General features: G+C 33.6%; 1 protein-coding gene across 2 annotated transcripts in view; it reads left to right on the top strand.

Moving 5' to 3' along the window:
• The window catches only part of ADGB (androglobin), a 74,614-nt gene that overhangs the window by 18,924 nt on the left and 32,791 nt on the right, over nucleotides 1-22,899 (top strand). For both annotated transcript variants that reach the window (XM_052670874.1, XM_052670883.1), the window contains exons 7-18: nucleotides 263-349; nucleotides 2,017-2,204; nucleotides 3,329-3,457; nucleotides 5,253-5,347; nucleotides 7,214-7,391; nucleotides 8,334-8,424; nucleotides 9,854-9,998; nucleotides 13,497-13,527; nucleotides 17,004-17,172; nucleotides 18,124-18,187; nucleotides 19,444-19,546; nucleotides 21,127-21,268. In XM_052670874.1, the coding sequence (XP_052526834.1) occupies nucleotides 263-349; nucleotides 2,017-2,204; nucleotides 3,329-3,457; nucleotides 5,253-5,347; nucleotides 7,214-7,391; nucleotides 8,334-8,424; nucleotides 9,854-9,998; nucleotides 13,497-13,527; nucleotides 17,004-17,172; nucleotides 18,124-18,187; nucleotides 19,444-19,546; nucleotides 21,127-21,268 (1,422 nt within the window). The remainder of the gene's footprint in view (nucleotides 1-262; nucleotides 350-2,016; nucleotides 2,205-3,328; nucleotides 3,458-5,252; nucleotides 5,348-7,213; nucleotides 7,392-8,333; nucleotides 8,425-9,853; nucleotides 9,999-13,496; nucleotides 13,528-17,003; nucleotides 17,173-18,123; nucleotides 18,188-19,443; nucleotides 19,547-21,126; nucleotides 21,269-22,899) is intronic.

Raw genomic sequence — 22,899 nt, 5'->3', positions numbered from 1 at the left:
TATAGATGTACTTGCTAACTATGTTGAAATGATGCCATTGTACAGGAGGGAGCACTAATAGAACAGTCTTAATGCAAAGGCAAAGGAGCAAAGCCTACAGAACCTGTAGGCCAGTCACCTGTGGGTTGGAAAATTGCCATTAACTATTTGATTTTAAGCAGTTCCCTTTTCTGATTATGTATGATCTTTCAGTGTAGGCTAAGAGTTTACTATGAATTGATTATAATATAGGTCTATGTAATGTCTGTTTTTTGTCTTACAGTTTACGTGAAAATGAGAAAAGAGAGCTGGAGGAATTTACAGTTCTACATGCACTGACTGGGTGGATACCAGAAGTTATTCCTCTCCAGTAAGTTTTTATATTAAACAATTCATATATTTGTTAATTGTATAGTTCTATAAAGGATAATGAAAATTAAGCTGAGTCCTAGAAGTCCTTCAGTGTCAGTTTTGGGGACTGTAAGGTTTTAATTCTTGCTTTAATTCTTCAAGCAATGCAGTTTTGTTGTGTTTTTATTTGCATGTAATTCAGTTGCTTGTAAACTTATTTATGATTATTTTTCTTTCTTAAATGAATTTATTTTGGATTAATAGCGAACCCTGTGGTGAAAACAGGGTGAGAGATATCTGTATACAAGATCAAAAAAGATATAAAATATGTGCCAGTAATACTGATAGCTTTATATATTAATGTACCATTAAGAGTATACTACTTGAATTTGAATTTGAAAGTAAACCATCTGATATGATTTCTTTTATTTTAAATTGGAATACTTGCTACACTTTTATTTCCAAAAATAGTATTTCCAACCTATAACAATATTTCTTTTTTTCTTGTTTCTTAAGTTTTAAGGCCATTAACATAATGGCATTCTGATTTTTTTACAGCTTGATATCATTATATTTTTATCGAATGAATAGCTGGGGATGCCTGCTCTAACCATCTAGACTTTTTTTTTATGCTCTTTTTTTTTTTTAATTTTGCTGTTTGACAGATACACTCTAATGAGTATATAGAAATAATAATGTTGGTTTATTTATGCTTAGGTAAAATTGTTTATTTATGACAATATTTCAAAATTAAGTTCAGTCATGCTCAATCTCATCTGTTATTTTAGCACTCGTGGGCTATGCTTGCAGCTTAGAATTTTTTATGTATTTAGGTTTTTACCTGGTAGTGTGTCTGCATTCCATGGACTTAGAAATCTGACAACCTTGATTTTGCTTCTTTATGTAGTTAATTTTTAAAATAGAAACAATAAAAACAGTATTCCTGAATCTGACACGTAAAGCAAACATGAAATTATGCAATAAGAAAATGTGAAGACCATAGAATTTTTGCAGTAGTGATATAAAAATGGGTCTAGCCTGTTGTACAACCAGTTGTTTACTTGTAAAAAGAAAGTTTCCTTCTGTTAGCTTCCATTAAACTTATTTATCATTTCTTCAGTTTTAGATTATTTCTGGAATCATTGTGTTTCCGTGGTGAACTGATGCAGCAGAAACTGCAATGTCCTGTCAAAACCTTGTTGTAGATGGTGGAAACAGTGGAAGAGGTGTAGAACAGCCTGTGTTGAGACAGTTAGGAAAATGTTTTCTGGAAGTACCTTCAAGAAGACATTTTTAATGTACAGAGCCAGAATCAGATAATTATGCAGTGTACTTGCAAAATGCTCTTCAAATTTTCCTGCCACAACTTTTATATGCTAGAAAGCTCGAGGAAAAGATGCCTAATTTACTTGGTTCTGCAAACACCATCTCTTTCCTTATGGATTTGTCTGTTAACAAAGTGTTGGGTGTTTTGTTGATCATTTTGTCATTGTTGTTTTACTTTTTTTTTTCCCTCTTGGCTGCCACACAAAATCAGGCAAATGTGTTTTATTTACTAAAATCACTCGGTAATTTTTCCAAGAGTTGGACTGCCAGATGTATTATAGTTTTGTCTAAATGAAGATCAGACATTCTTATTCCAAATATCATTAACAGTGATATATATATGTTTATTTTTATTTTAAGGCTTGGATACTTGGATAAAGTCTGGGACCTTCTGAAAATGATTGTGCCAGAATTTAAGTGGACAGATGAGAATACTTCTCAGGCAAATACAAAACCTAAGGAGGCCAAAGTCTCAGTGTTGAAAAATGAAATTTCATCTGTGAACAAACAGCCAGATAAACCTGAGAAAGCAGAGAAATCTGACAAAGGTCTGTAGTTGTAGGTAGTGTTATCTTTGCAGGCTGAGCGTAAATGAGGTTAACATAACCTGTCTTCAGGTTTATATATCTTTATTATGCCACCTGAAAGTTTGTTGGTTTGTTGTTTTGCCAAATGTTTTGCAATGCTGTGAATTCAAAGAAGCTGTGTTTTAACTATGGACCTCACTAGAAGCGGTGTTTCACAGAAGGAATACAGTGTTCCTTGCAGAGAGATTATAATTGAAGAGGTTAGTCTCCCCAAAGACAGCTGTTCAGGCCATCCAGAAAATATATATCTCATGATGGGTGTCAGAAAGAGTGATTGCATATAGAGTGTACTGACATCCACATACTAATGTTCGTCTACATTTTTATTTATGGTAACTTTTCTGTTATGCTACTAGGTATTTTCTTCAAGAAATGCTAAATGAAAATACTGATGCTTAGAAATGTATTTGTACCTGTAACATTTATGCTTGAGGCTGAGTTTTCTGATCTTCTGCTTTTGACTTTTAAGTTAGGCATGGATGCAATTTCACTTAATATTAGTGAAAAATACAAATCGTACTCTGGAATTTCTATTTCTTCCCATTGAAAAAACTACCTTCCTAGCTAGCTTTGAATCCCAAATACTATGTCAAAGGTTTTAGGAACATTTTAAAGAGACCTGGCTGAGATCTCTACTCAGGAGCTCTTGTTATTATTTTTCAGGTCACCCATTAGTGTAGAAGATATTTCAGAGTTAGGAATGGACATGCAGCAAGATGCAATTGCTGAGAACAGCACTGTCATTCATTCAATGGGCTGGGTAGTATATTCACAGAAAACTTTGTAAATTTAGTGCTGCCTAAGATTTAGAAATTGTATCAGTAATTGAAATAGCTAAGGATCAGGGAAATGCTACATTAAGTAAAGCTCTGTAATGTCCATCTTTGAGGCTGCAAACTGCGTTTGGATGCTCTGTTAAACTTTTCAAATTTCTAAAATTAGAGATATATTTTCCTGTAATCTGAGGGGTTTTTTTTCCTATAGTCCAAGGTTTTGCCTCTTGCTTCTTCCACGTCATGTTAGAAACATTCCTGGCAGAATCCTCTGAAAGAGAAAATCTATTTCATCTTCATTCTGTTTCACAGAAAAAGCAGAGCAGAAGGAAACCGGGAAGAAGAAAAGTAGAGATGGAGAAAAGGAAAAAAACAAGTCAGTGCTTCATGCTTCAGAACCATCAACAGAAGTGCAGTGTTCTCCTCAATCTTTAGCAGAGAGTAAGTGCTATCAAAGCTAAAAATATAAATGTTAAAGAAAGAGACTTTGTTTTCTGTTAGTTTTCTAACTTAACTGGGGGAAGATTAAATATACTTCTTTTAAAATTGTTGATGCAACCTTCATGAGCTGTGATAAAATCTGAAGTCCTTCTAACATATGAATATAACTTATGACATGAAAATATTGCAGAAATATGTATTTGATGCTGAAAGGTAAAGCAAATCTTAACAGAACAATCAGAAGTTCCAGGCAAGTCTTGTAAGACCAAGATTTTTTTCTAGTGGAAAACTGTCTTTTTACTAATAAATGCGAAGTTTATTCTATAATGATTTGTTTTCAGTTTCTACTTTAGTCAGTAGATCATAACTGGGAAATGTTCTTTCAGCAACTAGGAATGTTCTTTGCTGAATGGCTGGGTGGCCAGAAATATTCATTTGAAATTACTGTGTAACTTCTTAAAGAAAAGTAAATAAAAAATAAATTCCTTAGAGAATTACGTTTTGATTACAATTTTTTTCAATATTGTTACATTCACAGTACTCTAAAAATTAAGTCTTGCTTTGCGCATTCTGACATACTATCAACATATATTTTATCAAGAAGTGGAATTCCCAAAGAAGTATTTAATATGCTGATGTGTTACGGCTTTGAGAAAAAGATATTGATACCTTCTAAATAAATGGCTTTTTAAAAGTCTGATTATTTGTACTTTCCAGCCGCATGCCAACTCTCCTTTTCTTCTCATTTCCATTTTTTTTTCTTTGTATGCAAACAGCATTGTCTTATTCCATTTCACACACATAAAGGAACTTATTCCTAAAGCAACTTCCAGTTTGACATTAATAGGCATACATAAAATTAGGAAATAGTTGTCCAACATTTGAAGTGGAACTGAAGACGAAACCTTATGCCAGGTGTCACAGTGCCTACACTAAAATGCTGTCTTTGCATGCTTCCTTAGTTGACTAAGGAAAGACGTGGATAAATTGATATACTTTATGAGATGACCTTCAGGTGGAAGTGCACATCCATATTTATAATGCTGTAGGTTTTAGACTTCTAACATTTTTCTTCAGCGTTTTTGTACTGGCTATCAGCCAGTCTTGCTTTCTCTTTATCATTCTGAGGTAACAATGGCTTCTTTCAGTTATAGATGTGAGAAGATTGTGTGGTTGCCTAGTATAAGAGATGTCTAGGGGTTACAAACTGTATGGGGGACCCCCTCAATTCCTGAAGCACCAGCTATAATTACCTAATTTTCCTATCTCCTTGGCAGATTAAGGGCAGTAACTCCAGCTTTTGACCACTGTTTCTCAAAATGTTACCTCATTCTTCAAACTTGTCAGTAGGAAGTGTTAGAGCTCAGATTTTCCATCCTTTTGTTGGTAAAATCAGTCTTTTTTGTCACTTTTGAGAGGCCTTTAGCGAGTACTTGCCAATCAGTGTACTTCATGCTAGTATCCGGTATTTTTAAATTTTGAAGAGAAATAAAAATATGTACAAGAGCAACTTCTGACCTGTTGTATTTTGAAGCTGTAGTTTTTGTTACTCATTTTTATAAAAACTGTAAAATATGTAAGAGCTGTTTGATTAAAATGATGCTGTTGGGTTTTTTTTTCATCCATGGCTTCTCTTCCGAAACCATTCTCTTATTTTTACAATAATCTCGTTTTGAATGAAATAACTGTCAGAAAGAAGAATAATGAAAACAAGGCAGAGAAAGCTGAATAACGGATGGATCACAATGTTTATTTATGATTGAACTTGTTCTGAGACCTTTTGTTTTCTCCGTAGGTTCTTCTGTGCCAACCCATCCAGAAATGGCAGTCTATGCTGTTTGTATACCATTACATTTGTCTGAAGAGAAGATTTTTTCCTTAGTTCAGATGGTAATCCTGTACCCTTGGGGAAAATAAGCATTATATGTTTATTATCAGAATGTTTAATTTAGTGACAGTTGCACTGTAAAAAATAATGATAATAATTAATGTAGTCAAACAGACACCGAGTAGTGATTATCGACTCAGTTTTTTTTACTTACATCCTCTTAGATTCTGGTCATGTGTTTTCCTGCCATGACCCTGCTTATTTTTCAGTTATATTCCACGTACATCTTAAGAGCTGAAGTCTCTGGACAACAAGGCATGGAATGAAAAAATGCATCATGATGAGATGCTTCTGAATGGAAAGGGTATTAGTAATCAAAAAAGCAAATGGGGAACAGTAACATGGGGGTTATGTATTTCCTGCCATCTGAGGCTTTTGCTCTCAGACTTGGCTGCAGTTTTTTAGGGTACAGAGATTTCTGGAAAAGAGTATTTCATCATGGCAGACCAAATAGGATGAGGTAGAGGAATCTATATGTCTAAAATAGTATTTCAGTAAAGACTGATAGGAAGATGGAAGGTAAGAGTAGATATAGAAATGTAGTGGATTTACTGTCCACTACAGGTCCTCCTTTAGGTCCTCCTTTAATAAAGCCCATTTCCAGGCTTTCTTTGTGGGGCTGAGAAGTGCTTCAACAATGGAAATTACAGTTTAGAAAAAGGAAGGAATTGTTGCAGAAATGTTGTTATTGTCTGTAATTGTACCAGAATTTCACTCCAAATGTTTTGCTTTTTCCTCTTTGGCTGAGCTTTCTAGTTTATATGTCCTCAATAGTTTGTTTCATTCAACTGTGTCTTCTACTCTGCAACTGACAAGTTTTCCTGTACAGCATCTATCTGGTCTTCTTTCAAATCCTTTTTAATTTCAGATGTTTTTGCTTTCATTTTTAAGTTGTTTGGATGTGTGTGTGTAGCTGGTCACCACACTCACAATATACCTCTATAAATGCAGAAATATGTTGCCTGAGTACCTTAGAGCGTTTAATGTAATTTTATTTGATCCTCTCCTTTTAAATATCTCTGACAATCACAACCACAGTCTGCTCTGCGTCACTTGTAATTGTGCCACCTGAGGAACACGTGGTAATGAGAAGGAGCAATCAGGAAATTACTGATTTATTTAGCAATTGAAATAAGGTGTATTTTTTGAAAACAAAGTAAAGCTACATAAAACTTGAAACAGAACTTTTTGCAGAGGGGAAAAAAAACAAAAAAAACTTGTGTACTGAAGCATTGTTATTTTAATGGGAAGAGCACCACTCAATGTCCACATCTATAACTGCTCTTAAGTTCTTTGCTAGGGGCTTCAGTTAGAAAGCTCAGCCTTAGTGCCTTCAATGCATTTTGTAAATTAACCAGGAGATAAAACACTTGACTTTAATGGCATATTTGTTCAAATTGATATTACATTATGAAGACATCACAAATTATCTAAAAGACCTGTCACTTTTAGAATTCTGCTTCTTTATAAATTCAGCATGAAGTAAGGACTTGTTTCAGAAAAGAAAAACTACCTGTGACATGTTTATTTAAAGCAAAATGTTGTCAGTGTACTTTTCTTACTTATGCTTATCTCCACTTGTGCTTTCTGTAGCACCTAAAGGAATACAATTGTACAGAGAAGTTTAAAGATGAGGTGAATCTTTCACAAAAAGTAAACTATATGTAAACACTTCTAACTAATCAATTATACCTTTAATGCTGAATATCAATCCTAATTGCTTTTGGATAATTCTGTCAGGCAAGCCATTTTTTCATTTCATTTGTTACCCAAACCACTGGATATTTCTCTGTGCATTCTGTTTGTTCATGAGAGGTGATGAAAAAGGACAGCTATTGCCAATCAGGTTTTACTTCCATGTTTTGTAGACTGATTCTTCAGAGAAGCTGAGACAGTATGGGCTTTCACAAGCATACAGCCATCCTGTCTTGGTCACTAGAACTAGATCCTGCTCCCTGGAAGCCGCAAAGCAACCAGCATTAACAGTTGCTCCCTGGAAGCTTTTCCGTCAGAAAAAAACAACTGTTGCAAAATCTGAACCTCAAGGTTTGTCTATTAAATCAATTTTAAAATACATGTTCATCATTATAAACATTCTCAAGGACATAGTTATATTAGCATAACTTATAAAGAACTGTGTTAGGGATTGCTTTTTCTCTTTTTTTTGTTTTTATTTTTTGCTATTTTTATAATACTTCACCTTAGATCTATTATTTCTTAAATGCTTTGAGAAGTGTCTAATCTGTCTCCAAGAAATTAGTCTTTGGTACTGGAGAAAATGAAGAGGGAATGTTATCAGAGCAATGCAGAAACTCCAACGCAGAGCCATGAAAGCTTCTGAATACCTTTTGTACATTTGAAGTATGAAAGTAGTCCTTCTGCAACTGTTAATAGTTTTAAGGCTAAATCTATTGTGGGGCTTATCTGTTCTGCACAATGGAATTAAGTACATAGTATGAGCTAGCTTGAATATGAAGGCTTTACAGGCATGCTAACAAAATAGACTGGCATAAGAAGCAGGAAATCAACAAAGGCAGAATGTCCTGCTTTAGTTCCAAGCTACTTTTATACATTTACAGGTAGGCTGAACACACTTCTAATACATTGCAAGCTGAGGGTCAGAGCGTTAAGCGCATTATTTTCCTGTGATACATCAGCTAAAACCACCCTGGTCATTCTGTTCTATAGACATTCTATGTCTATATGACATATTCTTCTATATGGCGAGGTGCTGGAACAGGCTGCTCAGAAAGGTTGTAGATGCCCCATCCCTGCAGGTGTTCAAGGCCAGGCTGGATGGGCCCAACACAAGCCTTTCTATTATTCTATGGTTCTATTCAAGACCATGCCATGGTGCTTGGATATTACTTCCTGAAGTCCTAATAAAATTATTTAGGGGTGAGTAATCACCTATAGAAATCATGTGTCAAGTATTAAATATTTTGTGTGAATATATATTTAACAAGTTGTTTTGGTTTTTTTTTCCAGAACCAGTGTTAGAGAAACCTGAACAATATGTTGAGATTGCTAGCCTTTTTTTAAATCATAAATTCAGTCCTATCAAAATACCCAAAGATATGTAAGTATTCAATAGTTTTATCAGCAACATTACACTGTTAGTAATTTTTGCTGTAAAAATACATGTGCAATTTTTGTTAAATACAGCTGTAGGTACTCTGAAGAAACTGCATATTTGACGGATTCTGTCATAGTCTGCATTTCGGTCATAGTGATTGGTTGGGTTGATAATACATCAGTTAGATATTTTTTGAAGAGCAACATATGACCATTGCAGAAATGACTTTGGATTATTATGAAATACTCTGGGAATATTCTTTTGCTGATTCAGATGCTTTTTGCTGGTTAAAATACAGTAAATTAGTTGTTTGTAGGAATAAAGACACATAAATATTTTAAGCAATACTCATGAAGGCGTTATTGAAGGAAGGAGAGAGTAAAAATTAAGATGATGTAAGATTTGTATGTTAGCATATTTTATTTATTTTCCATATTTAAAGAGTTCCTTTATAATCAATTTACACCATTTACTTGAGGATGATTTATTAGACAGTCTAAGTTTCCATGGCAATCCTCTAATTTAGTCTCTTGTGATTTAATTAAAGGTAGTAACAAAGAATATGTAGCAGGAATTGGCATTTTGTTCAAGTAACATAGCCACCTAGATACGATGAAGGACTTTTATACATAACTGGAACTGAACTTGTTTTTCTTCTCTTGCTTTTATTCTAATAACGTTTTTTTTGAAGCACTCAAAGGGATGATAATTGTAACGCTGTTATCACTAAGGATCTTGAAGTTTCATTATATCAATCCTTAAGACAGGAGTTAGATAACACCAACATTTTTTCTGTTCTTCATTGTTGCCAACACAATTACATCTAATTGCATGTTTGCACCATTGTTTTGATATCGCTTTCCTAATTTGCTTAACTTGGATGGAATTACTTGTACTTCTATGTTTCTATGTTTCAGTTTTTACTTCTGCCTCCACTGAACCCAGAGGCAAAATTTCATTTTATTATGGCCAGAGTTGGCCTTATGTTTCAAACTTTTTTGCCCTATCTTTGTATTTCTTTTTCTTTCTATGGGCTTTCATTTCTGGTATTATCATCTGGTTTTCATCAGCTGACATGGATTTTGTTTTGTTGAAGATTATTGAAGAAGGCAACAGTTCACATCTTACAAACACATGTATGTGTGTGGTACTAAGCCAGTAACTATAAGGAATATATATATATATATATATATATATATACACATATATATATGTATATATATGTGTATATATATATATACATATATATATGTGTATATATATATATATATATACACACATTTTGTACTGCCTTATTAAGCTATTGAAATAAAGGAGATACAAGTTATTCTGATAGAATTCTGTTTAAAAAAAAAAAAAAAATAGTTATGAAATCTGCGATTTGAAAGCAAATATATGGGTTAAAGCATCTGAGCTTTCTTTTATTATTTAGTTCCTTCACACAGTCTACCATCCAAAAAGGATTTCATTTGATGACCCACCTCCCTTCTGTCACTGAAAGCAATGAAAATGTAGATGACAGTAATATGGAAATGAATCAGAGTGGGAGACACTCAAATGTGGAAGATTATTCTCAGGTAATCATTTAATTTTCTTTTTTTCTTATTTACTTATTTATTTTTATTTGGCCTAGTTTTATGTTTCTAAAGACAGCGAAAGAAGAAATAGGTAATACTTGATTCTTAAATATAGGTTTTAAAAGACACCTTTGTAAGGTTCCTCACCCACCCTGCCATATTTCAGTAAATTCCCTCTGTTCCAGTTACTAGTTTTATTGATGCATGGGAGATCTTTTGCTAATACTTTTCATTTAAAAGTCATTTTTTATTACTTATTCTTTAGATTCTAAAAGTAACATGCTGATACAATAGAATATTTTTATTTTGCACTTTAAAATACATTTGATGGGACAGTCTTAGTGAGAATCATGTCTTTATAAGTGTTTGATTCACGGACTCTTGTATTTCAATTATGCTATTTCAGCTACAGTGAAGGATGGTATGTGAAAAATGAAAACTTTGTTTTACATTTGAAAAATGTAAACTTTGTGAACACATGCCTTAAATCACATCCTTACGTGATTCTTCATTGAAAGCCACATTCCTCCAAAAGTTCACTAGGTAGAGGCAGCACGCTCAGCACTGCTTGCCAAGTGCCTCCACAGAGGAAAATGCCAGTCGCTAAGGATTAGTAGTTACTCGTCTCCACTGTAGTTTTCCAAGACAGGCAATATGAATCTTACCTAATATCAGTGGGATGTTACTAGAATTACTTTCGGCAGATGTAACGGCTATTTTTTGTTGTTGTCATTTTTGTTTTAAGTTGCTTTGTACCTTGTTCTTCACATATACTACCAAAGTCTGCTTTTAAATAAGCCTCCAACAGAAGGCTCGATGTAGTATTTAAACCTTATGTTTTGAACAAAGGATGCTTTCAAGCAAAGACTTTCTGGATAACACACTATTTCATGTATAATACTTTATACAGAAAACTGATTTGCAGCAAGATAAACAGAGATTTAAATATTCAAACAAACAAAGCTTGATGAATGTAGTTTCATTTACTCAACATCTACAAACAAATCCAGATTGTCAGTGCCATTATCTCATCAATTTCATATTTACTGTGGCAAACAGTGGTCATAAGAGCATCTGATAGCATTTCTTCCTTTGACTTTTAGAAAACTGAAGGGGAAAAGCTGCCTAGTATGTATAAAAATGCCTTTCAATACAATTAAAAATCTGCATCTAACCAGAAAAACAATTATATTTTGGAAAAGATGTGCTCCCAACTTGTGTTTACTGCAGTTATTCCTGTCTGCTTTTATTTCTGTCCTAAGTAGAGCTTTTTACGTTCAATATGATTACAGTATAGAAAATTCTTTAAAAGACTCTATAAAATATGTCCATCCAAAGGGCTACATGAAGGGAAAACAGCCTCAAAATGCTGACCTTTACAATCTTGTAGAAAACATTTTAATACTTCTGCAGTCTCTTTCTTGGACAAACTAATAAATATGCATGCAGTAATATTTCTGAAATTTGTTTGAGGTACAGTAACTTGATGTATAGAGTTGCATAATGTGTTTGAAGACCACAGGCATACTGCTGAAGACAGTATTAGGTATCTTCATAGACAAAGAAAACTCAATTATTAATTCTGGTAAAATTTGAAGTAAAAGGAAAATATTTTGCTATATAATTTTGGAGTACTTATTTACACGTTTCCTCTTCAGAATATATTATAATGTAATTTTTATATTTCAGATCTGAAACTCATTTCTTCTTGCACTGTTCTGTGCCCATTGTATGTGTAGAAAGTGTGCATGTGTTTAGATATTATTTATTGGGTATTTATTAGTTAAAAATAAGGCAGTGCTGTAGTGAAGGAAAGTTTTTGCAGTAAGATGTTTTTGGCTACTCTGCATTCTGTGCTCATTTACAAACAATATATGTAATCATATTTCATGTTCTTTTAAAAGAAGTGTTTTTAATTATGGCAAATTACAAAAACCGTTACAAAAGCAGCAGGACAAAAAGGTTCTGTAAGTAGTATTATAATTATTGGTTGGGTTACTTCTGTCTCTATAGCTGAACAAATACAGATTTAGTTAATTGTAAAGTAATAGGCATCTGTTTGCTAGAGGCATAGAAACAGTTTAGAATATCACCTTGCTTTTCTCCTCTGGTTAAGAGCCATTCTGATTGTAGAAAGCTGCTCTGTCAGAGTAGGGCATGCAAACAAGGAAATTCAAGGGTAAGAAAATACATGAAAGAGAGATAGTGATCAAAAAAAAGAGTGGTAAGAAGACTTGAATATGATTTAGTCTGAGGGCAGTCTGATTCAGAGGTGAAATGTAAGAAGTTATGAGCAGCTAGTTAACTTGTTCTTGAACCTTGCCTTTGCCTCAGTTTAAATACCATCTGAAAAATGTTGAGGCCATTAATAGCTGTGGTATGTAGGTAGAACTGCATTTGAACTGATGAAAAAAGAAAACGAAGTTTTTAACTTGCAGAATAATCTTCTTTGTTTCCCATCTTGAATGTTTTAATTAAAAAAAACTATGGGTATGTCTAGGAGATTTATTATTGGAGAGTTTTCTTTCTCTAGTTTTGAAGCTGAAAATAACAATATGCATATAAATAATTACATATCTGACTAGAAATAGCAAATGCTGAAAGAGCAACCTTGGTATCCTCAAGTAACTAGCTTATTGCCAGTTTGTAGAATTTCATGTTGTATTATACTGAGCATCAATAACTTTGTTTCCATTTTTAAGTAGGAAATTACCACGTTTATGTAGATGCTCAGTACTGTCAACTTCTGCATTAGCACTTCTGCCATAGATAGAAATGAATATAGATGAGGATTTTGGGTGGAGGGATGGTGACAGTGTTTGTTAAGTGGAGAGCTGGAGTGAAAAGATGATTGCAAAATCTGTAACAGACATTCTAGGCTTCACTATTTTGCTTTGCAAAGGTAAAGTTAGTCCAATTAACCCACTGATAGCTTAGTGCAAAGTGGACTTTCAAGGCAGGCTAACTGGATTTCATCTTCAGTCATGTTAATTCAGCTCCTCTAGCTTTGAAAAGGTAATGGCCAGATTAAAGTTGTTTGCAAACAAGCTATCAAAAATTGCAGATATTTTTTTATTTATGCTGCTGATGCAAAGCCAAAAATACTGTAGCAATCAAGTATGATGTTTCAATTGGCAGTTGTAGATTCACAACAAGAGATTCTTGTCAGAAGAGACCTTTATAAACTCTCCAAGAATGAAAACAAAGTAGAATAGAACCACATCTAGAATGCAGTTATTTACGTCTTGGAATAGAACTTGTTGAAGAACAGTAGTGTCAGATAAAGTTCTTAATAGTAGAGGAGTAGGCATGTTGATCATTTTTATCCCATACGTATGTTTCTAGGAAAGGATACCCTTAGCTTTCATTTTCCTTTTCCTTTAGAGATAATGTGCTAGCTCATTTCTTATAGCTCAGAAAGGACTAATGCAGAATGGAAATATTTTCTTAAAAAATATGATGCAAAATTAGAATCACTTTTTTTTCCCCCTCATATAGGAGCAGCATAAAACAGAGAGACGCACTGGAGGTAAATATTTTTGAAATTCATATTCAGATTTGTGCCATTCTCATATTATTTGATTTCACTGTTAATCTTCATTTTAAGAATATAGTCAGTCTTATGCGTTTATGGGTTTTGGTCGTAAACACTTCAAAGAATGGGTGTAACTGCAGATTGGAGTCCTCATAGTGGTATTTAAAATTCCCTAACTCCCAGGAATATTTTGAACAAATGACACTTTTCACATTGGAATGTTATTCTCCAATAAAATATACTGGATTTTGTACACAGAGTTCTGTTTCTGAACAATGTGAACTGTTTTTGTTTTCTCTGAGGTAAAAGAGAAAAGGACAACTTCAATTTTAATGAATGTTGCATTTTTGTTTTTAGTCTGTTAGGGTTTGAAGAGTGTGCAGATGGAAAATAAACAAGAAACATATGCTCAGTACAGGCAAAGAACATTATTTTAACATTGTACTTGTAAGAGCATTTAATCATTTCAACCACTGTAGTGCTAGCATGTCTTTTCTTGTTATTTCTTTGTAGGATTTTTATATTTTCAGTAAATAGAAACAAAACAGGGAAATCTCACTGTATCAAAATTCTATAAGTTAATGAGCTGGAAATGTAATCCTTCAGTTATTAACTCACAGCTCAGTACCTGTTTTAGCTCTGGCCCAAAACCCAATGGAAATATAATAGTTGGCAATAGATGGCTCTTTAAAGCCTGCCATACATATGCTGGAATGCTGAACTATTTGTTGTCATTATTGATTCTAAAATTGGTGGATCTTGGTAGCCAGACAGCTATATGTTCTGTTTTCTTGAAAGCCTAGTAAGGAAATGCCCCTTGTAGAAAAGATTACAAATTAGTGTACAGATTGGTTCTAGAATAATAAAATGATCCACTTTTATAATATTAGTATCGTTGCAAATGTCTCCATATCCTTTTGTTGCATCAGAATCAGTGATCATATGGATCATAGAGGAGGAGTTTTATCAACTTACTGATGCAACATAATGTTAATAATCTGAGCAAACTTTTCTTTCACTCCAAAGGTCATCCAAGTCATCGAGGGATGCCCAGTCAATAGATACATTGTAGGAAAGTAGTAGGAATGTGCCTGTTAAGTGCGAAATTAGATGGTGCTGTTTTTTGACCAGTCTTTGATGTTGCAGTTTATATTCCTTTGCCACATTCCTGGTTAGCCCTGATTAGTACAGGAGCCCTGATGAATTGCTACTAATGCAGTGGCACTTCTCTGTATATGCTGATATTTTTTTGAGAACCAATATGCTTTTTTGAGCTTGTGAGATTAGGATGGTTTGATGTCAGTTTGTAATTTATTAATGAGCAGAGAACTTGAGTTTACTCATCAATTCCAATGTATATGCCTCCAGTTCTTAATAAAATTCTTCTGTGTTCCTAATGCAAGCATTTACATTTGCATAAGTATTACTGCTCTCTTTATTACACTGCTTACACTTTTTATACCAAATCTCATCATATTCAGTTTTGCTAATAAATATCAGCATGATATCAAATCAGCAACTTTCCTGAAATCTGGCTAAGTTATACCTATTGCATTTCATTATCTAAAAATTAGTGTTTTTATCAAAAAATCCTACCTCCTCAAAAAATCCTAAATTGGTCTGATGTTTTGCCTGGAGCAAGTTATTTTGCCTTTCAATTAATCATCCACTTACCCCATTTTATATCCCTCTGTATTTAGTATTTACATTTTTTTCAAGGAATAAATTGTATTATAATTACAGGCAATTAGTTGCTGAAATTATCTTCCGTATGTCAGCCTTAAAATACTGATTTGTACAGAGCAGCTCTTTAGATTTGCTGAAATGTAGTTACAGTTTTAATCCAGAAATTGTATCTTCAATATATCACCTAGTGTTTGCAGTTTTTCATACTTGGAAGTACCCCTTCTTGCATACAAGTCATATGAAGAGTTTTTGGAATTGAGTTTCTGTATGATTCCAGGAAATAATGCTTTGAACAGCATTATCTTTGGTATACATAGTAAAAAGAATGGAAAAAAAATGCATTTTTTTTTATGACGTTCTCACAAGATTCTCACTGTTTCTTCAAAGAAAAGTGGGGAAAGTTCAGCCATTTTGGTTTTGCTTTCCTTTAGCTGCCCTTGGAAGGTTATGTTCCCTCTGGTCCCAGTCTATATAAATTAAACAGAGCAGAAAGGTTTATCTGTTGACTTTTAAATAAGGTGAAGCATATCTTCTATTTGAAAGCTTAGAAATCTATTGACTCAGCTGATCTTGAACAATGTCTGTTGATAGCACTCTAGTCCCTGTGTTCAGAATGAGCAGAGGAGCAACACTGTTTAACATAGCTCCTGAACTATGGGATATTGTTATACTCCGGTGATCCCCTTTCCATAGTCTCTACAACAGGCAGGTTTCTAAGAGAAATACTGGTTATTTCACTGGAGGCCCAAAACCCACATTACACAAATCTCAGGAGAAGCCTACATTTTACAGCTTTCAGGCACTTTTCCCGTAAGGGAAAAAAAAGGGACTATAGCACGTTTCCCTCCATTATATTCCTTTTAATTCTTGACAAATAGTTGCAAAATAATTACAATCACTTCCATCTTATAAGCTCATTATTATCCAGAAGATCACTGCATTTCTATGAACATGAAATATTAAAACACATACTCAAAAATAAATTACACATTTTTCTAATTAGCTTTCTTATTTGTCATATGAGTGTGTTTGGGTATTAACTCAGCTTTTTTCTTAGCATTCTGAGTTAACAGCTGCTAATGTTTCAACTGTTATATTCTACTATTCTCAGCTGCTCTGGGCTATGCTTAAAACTTTATGGAGAAGACTGAGTAACATCTATAATGATTCATGTGAATCTCATAGAGTAAAGGCAGAGATTGTGAAATTACATTGCAACTTAAAATGTTATTGATTTATTACAAAACATAGATACACGATATTATGTGTAGGTATTTTGGAATGATTGTGACAATAGTGAGATTTCTGATTTTTCCCTCAGGAAAATTAATTAACATTATTGAAATTAAATTCTATTAACAAGTAGTTCGACTGACTAATGTGAGTAGCATCACAGGGATTCTGAGTTCCAGCAGCAAGGATAGGCCTTTATGTTTTCTGTGGGTTATAAAAATTACAATGCCACACTAGCTTTTCACTGAACAGAAGCAGTGGATTCAATGTTTTAATGCTCATATTAAAGATTCCAGTGCACAGTTTCATTTGTAATGGTATAATGAGACAGAATACTTAAGCAGTTTCAGATGGAAGCCACAAAACGCTATACAGAATTGCTTTAGTCATCTTTTGATCTTTTTAGGTTAATGTTATAGTTATTATTTGTAAACTCTGAGATGTATGGAAAAACCCTGGTGATTTTAGGATAATTTTTTATATAAGAATGATTTTACTTTGATGTATTTGTTGCCCGTGTATTGAATCTGTGTGTCTTCCTATGTCTGCAGAGGAATTGCATGAGAATTTTAGTTCTAATGCAAAACAAATGTCAGAAACAGCTGATGCTGTTATGAACAGCAACGCAGTGGATGAATTAAAGGAAGAAATCAAGTCAGAAAAAACTTCTGTTTCCAAGGAAACCTGGATTAGCGTTGAGGACTTCTGTGTTTGTTTCCAGTAAGGAACAGAAATTTTGTATTGTATTCCATACAATATACAGTGTAACAGTGATAAAATATGAAAAGTGACTGTATTAAACCTGCATCATCTCACAGACCTTTTCTGTATAGTTTTCCTGCCTTTCAGGTTAGTTCCAAGGCTTCTCTTCAGACCCTGTTCCTATTGACAGTGAATCTGTAGATGCAGCACTAGGGTGCCTTGCATGTGCCCTCTAGAGTACTGGAGAGCATAACCATCTGCTTCACAAAGCATATGCCACACTGTGACGTGGATGGAAGATGGCAGGTCTTGAAGCACATAGCAGTTAAGGTGCTCCTATGTCAGATGCATTAGCCACTAATTGATCAAACTCTGTGTCTGAACATCACTATTACAAAGCAATAAAGGTTGTTAAATCTTCTGCATTTGCTCCAAAAAAGAAACTTAATATTTTCCCACCAAGTTAAAAAAAAAAAAATCTATTATTTCAAAAATCATGTAGTTTATTTAATATTAATGTATTTCAGATATGATTTGTAGATTTTAAAAAAAGTTTCTGTAAGTAAGAAAGCACTGGAAAATTAAGAATAGGCATTAATAAACTTTACAAAAGAGTTCTTCCTTACAGTGACACTTCATTATTAACTTATTGTAGTAGCTTTTAAGCATGAAAATTCTTAAAAAATACTAACTTGTTACGAGTTATAGTTTATAGGTTAATAAGAAAAACCAATGGCCTGCCCTCCAATACAGCACTGTAGAAATGCAGCAAAAGTATAAGTTATTATCAGCTGATTTCGTTGTAAGTGAATTGTATTGACCTTTAATGAAACTAATAATTCTGAACCATTTGTGAGGAATAGCTTTGAGTGACTTATGGAAGATTATAATGCATGTACTAATTAAAAACTTATGTAATGGAACAGATATTTATCTGAAATACATAATATATATATTTTGTCTTCCTAGGAACCTATATGTTTTTCATAACCCACATACATATGCTTATAACTATCAGAAGACAGATTTTAAGGTATATAACTATTGAATTTTTTGTGTACTTTTTTTTTGTCTTTGTAAAAACTTAGGGTAATTAGATAATACATATATCCTAAGCATAATTGGTACATTGTGTAGAACTACTATTACTGAAAACGTAATAATGTGTTAGGATTATTACAGATTATTTTCCTAGCAAATACCTGGAAGTGTTTCTCTGTGTTCAAATCAAGAACAAAATATGTTAGAAATTGCCATTACAGAATAAATTCAAAAATATGGAGTATGCAACTCATCAACATTAGTAGTGAGAGTATATACTACATTGAATTGCATCCCCATCTTTTTTTTTTAAATCTTCAGTGAAAACAGCAATTAAATTCAGTGATGATTCAGCTTCAGAATCCCTTCTTCAATTCTCTTCCTTCATCTTCACCTGTCATCTAATACCCAAATCAGAAGTCTGTTTAGCTTAGCCTTATACTTTCTCTGTACATGCTAAGTCCTATGGTGATATGCATGAGATTCTATTGTGGGGATTAGAAATATCCTTAGTTGCATAAAATTACAGTATTTCTTTAAACCTGCCATTAGTTTCTATTATCAGAGGGTTATTCAACATGCTTGAATATCCTGTTCCAGCTCCAGTTTCATACTCTTACTGAAGTGTAATTATAGAGTTCTGAAGTGCAAACTCTAGGCATGAATTTAATGTAAAACTCTATACTGAGAAGGTTAACTACATAGTTTATGCTTCATAACTATAGTATACCTTCAATTTTATACCTCTCTATATTTATGATCACATAATAAGAATTTTTTTGAAACATTTCATGATGTATTTTCACAAACTATAATTAACCTGAAGTCTACGTGACACTGTGTGCTGTTGTGCTAAAACGTACCTAATCACCTTTTACTGTAACACCATTTTCTTTTTTTAAGTTGATATGTTTGAGTTGTATAAACTAACAGGAAAATTCTGTTTCAAAGTTACAAAAGAACACTTTTATACTATCCTATGAAAGAAGTAGCAATATATAGCATTCTAGGATGAAGCATCAAAAATATATTGATATGACTGAGAAAATGTAACACAAATTAAGACAGATCAGTAGCAAAGGAGCTCATTCACCATCAGACTTTGAAGAATTTCTAGGAATAAGCAGAGTTATCTTATAATTTATTATATTTGCATAGGAATTCCGTATTAAAGTTGAGAATAGAAAAGTGCGTGAGCAGATAACATTCAATAAAAAATAAAAATGAACTTATTCTTCCTCTATACAGTCAACTGATGATCAAGTCTCCTATTATTTACTTGTGGACAGTCTGACACCTGTTGAAATTCTGGTTAGTTTTTCTGCACTCGTATGCTGGGATGACACTGCAGGTAAGGCCAATGCAGAAAAGTGAATGTTCATAGAATCATAGAGTGGCTTTGGTTGGAAAGGACCTTAAAAATTCCAGCCCCCTGTTGTGGGCATTGCTGCCACCCACCAGATCAGGCTGCTCAGGGCCCCATCCAACCTGACCCTGAGCAGTTCCAGGAATGGAGCATCTACAACCTCTCTGGGAAATCTGTTCTAGTGCCTTACCACCCACTGATTAAATAACATTTTCCTGGCATCTAACCTAAACCTCCCTTTTTACATTTGAAACCACTCCCCCCTGTGCTATCACTATTACGTAAAGAGTTGGTCCCTCTCCTTGTGGTAAGCTCCCTTTAAGTGCTATAAGGCAGCAATGAGGTCTCTCGAGAGTCTTCTCCTCCTCAACCCACATAAGCTCAGCTTTCTCAACCTTTCATCGTAGGAGAGATGCTCCAGCCCTTTAGTCACCTTTATGGTCCTTTTCTGAAACCACTTCAACAGCTCTACATCTTTTTGTGTGCTGGGGGTCTAGGCGCAAAGTACTCCAGATGGGGCCTCATAAGGGCATAGCAGAGGAGGACAATCACCTCCCACATCCTCCTGGCCATAGTTCTTTTAATGCAACTCAGGATGTAGTTGGCCTTCCAGACTGCAAGTGTGTACTTTAATGTCTGTGCTGTTGTGTTTGGCAGCTTATCGTTAAGTAGGCAAACAGATTCTTAGAAATGTATTTGAAATCCAAGCAACACGTTATTGTTAGTTCATATGGAAGATGAATATATTCTTGAAAGGATCTCCTTACTGTTATGGTTTGCTGCATGTTTTTCATCAATATCTTTTTGTTATGGATATCCTTGTGTTATTTATCTTTTTTATCTGCATAATTTCTGTTCCTGAAATCTTTACGTCTGAACTGATCAAAATGCACTAAAGTCTACAATATGACTAGAGTTGATTTTTGAACTGTTTTTTAAACCAATGTACTGTAAGCTCTTAATTATATTTAAAGAGAGATTATTTCAAGATCCAGAAACTTAGATGGTTTGAATATACATTGGATTATATCAATGGAATACAAACGTTAGCGCACAATAAAGCTATTGGTTGTTACGACAATCAGATTAAGTTAGAAAGGCATTCAAATGTCAGGTATTACTTCAGGAGTAAAGCAGCTAGAACCAAATAGAACCCCCCCCCCCAAAAAAAAGTAACCCTCCTAGCAAAAACTAATCAAAATATAATCAAAAGTATGCTTAAAGTATCTGTAATATGAACATAAGCTTTGTATGGATGTTTACTTCCTTTACATGTGGACAGAATGCGTTTTTAAGGAGTGTTAGAACTTAAGTGTCTTGGAAGATGTCTAATTTACACGTTTTTCCAGTACCTTGCTTCAACCAGAGTTTTCTAAAAAATAGTGACATCTTCTCTGTCACCTATGAGTTTTTCTTGTCTGTCTCTTTTCTCTGAATTACCAAAGCCTATGTGAAGATTTCAGAGAGTATAAATACGAGTTCTGTATTTATGATAACTTTACCATTATAGTCTACACCCCACTCCACCCTTTTCTTTTTTTTTTTCCCCTTTTTTCTTATTATAGCTGCTAAACGAGAAGGATCTAGTATTTCAAAGGCACTGCTGAAGGTTGAACATTTCTCTTGGAAATGTGTGAATCCGGGGGAACTTGTGCTAAAGATGCATACATACGCAACCAAAACTACTGTGTTAAAGCTCCCTGTTGGGTACGTATGAGGCTTTGCTCCTGAAGGCTCTTTTTTACCTAGGGATTCAGGTGATCCTTTACCTTGCACACTATCTAAGATTTTGTTTTCTAAAACTGAAGTTTTTGTTTAAATCAAACTCTTTGATAGCTAATGTTTGGTAAAACTGCAAAATTGCTATGAATTTAAGATAATTACCAAAACATTTATAATTTTTTTTCTTGCTCTTTAAGAGCAATTAGCAAGAAAAAAAAATTTTAAAAATACAGAAAACATCACAGAGTACAAAATCTACTTAAAATTATTTCTAATGAGAATGACTTTGAGACATTTGTCAAAGGACAAAGAAAAATAAAAAAATATTAGGATTTTTAGTGGAACTGTGAAAGAATAATGACACTGTAGGAAGCTTCATAGCTTTTCTTGAAATAGGATTTGTGAATCATGAGATGAGAAATTCTGAGGGGTTGCAAGAGGCCTTGTATAGCTTATCTTCCATTATAAGTGAAATTTTTACAAAATTTCATAATTAGCACACAATAAAATTTATTTCTCTATGTATATAACTCCATGCATTCAGTGTAAAGAATTTCCAGATTTTTAAAAGAAATAAACAAAAGGCAAGAACCTTTAATATTTACTAGTTTCTGGAAATGGTTTAAATGAAAAATGACATCGTTTTAACATGCACTAAGAATATATTTGCTGATGAATTCATTGGGGGTTTTTGCTTTGCTGGAAAATAGAGACATACACCATCTCAAAAAGATGTCTCAAAAATTTATTTAGTAAGCAATTAACTGAATTTTCAACTTGTTTATTTTTTCTAAGATATGAATTAATATTGCACTACTTGTTCACAGTTCAAGAAAATGTACTTTAGAAAATTCACGCAGAGAATGTCCATCCAGTATTTTAAATGTCTTGAAAATAAAACATAATCGTGTTGGGCTTCAAATGAATGGGTGTAGAAAGAACACACCATAATACTAGTGTGTTGGTAGTAAAATAAACTCTCTCCTAGAGACCTCTAATTGAATAAATTCAAACTAAATATAGAAAAGATGTGATTCTGATTGTAGATTGGTTCTATCAGTACACACACCTCCTTGGCATAGTTTCTGTATTTGCATGTTTGTGTTCTCTACAGAAACATTAAAATGTGCATTTTTTTGCACCTGCAAAACTACTGGCTTCCTACCTTTGATTTTCTTTACTCTTACCAAGGTCAGCAGGCTTTCATTAAGCTTTAATTTACAGCAAGTGTAGGAAACAGATGGGCTCATTGACCACTCTCCCATTTTATTTCAAATGAGATATGGCTTGTTCAGCCTGGAAGTACTTTCTTCTTTCTGCTTTGTCAGTTGCTGAGAAGTGTCTTATATTTCTCTTCCCAAGACAATGTAGTTAAAACAAGGAGAAGTTCAGGATGGGATGAGCAATTTCTAACTCTTGCTGACTGTTTAATATGAAGTTGTAGCTAGTATGTACTTGTCTAAATGCTATTCTGACAATGATAGAAGATTGTGATGAGATGAAGTGCGTGTGTGAAATTTTTCTGGTAGTTGTTTTTGTAAACACAGAAATTATGATGTAATTTATATGACCAGAGCACTTAACTTCCTTTAGAAGTTTCCTAGAGCAAATGTGTT

The sequence above is a fragment of the Tympanuchus pallidicinctus genome, unplaced genomic scaffold, assembly GCF_026119805.1.
Source record: "Tympanuchus pallidicinctus isolate F22 unplaced genomic scaffold, pur_lepc_1.0 scaffold1, whole genome shotgun sequence".
Classification (NCBI taxonomy): domain Eukaryota; kingdom Metazoa; phylum Chordata; class Aves; order Galliformes; family Phasianidae; genus Tympanuchus; species Tympanuchus pallidicinctus.
Note: the sequence above shows the minus strand (reverse complement) of the source record. Positions and strands in the feature narration are given on the sequence as shown.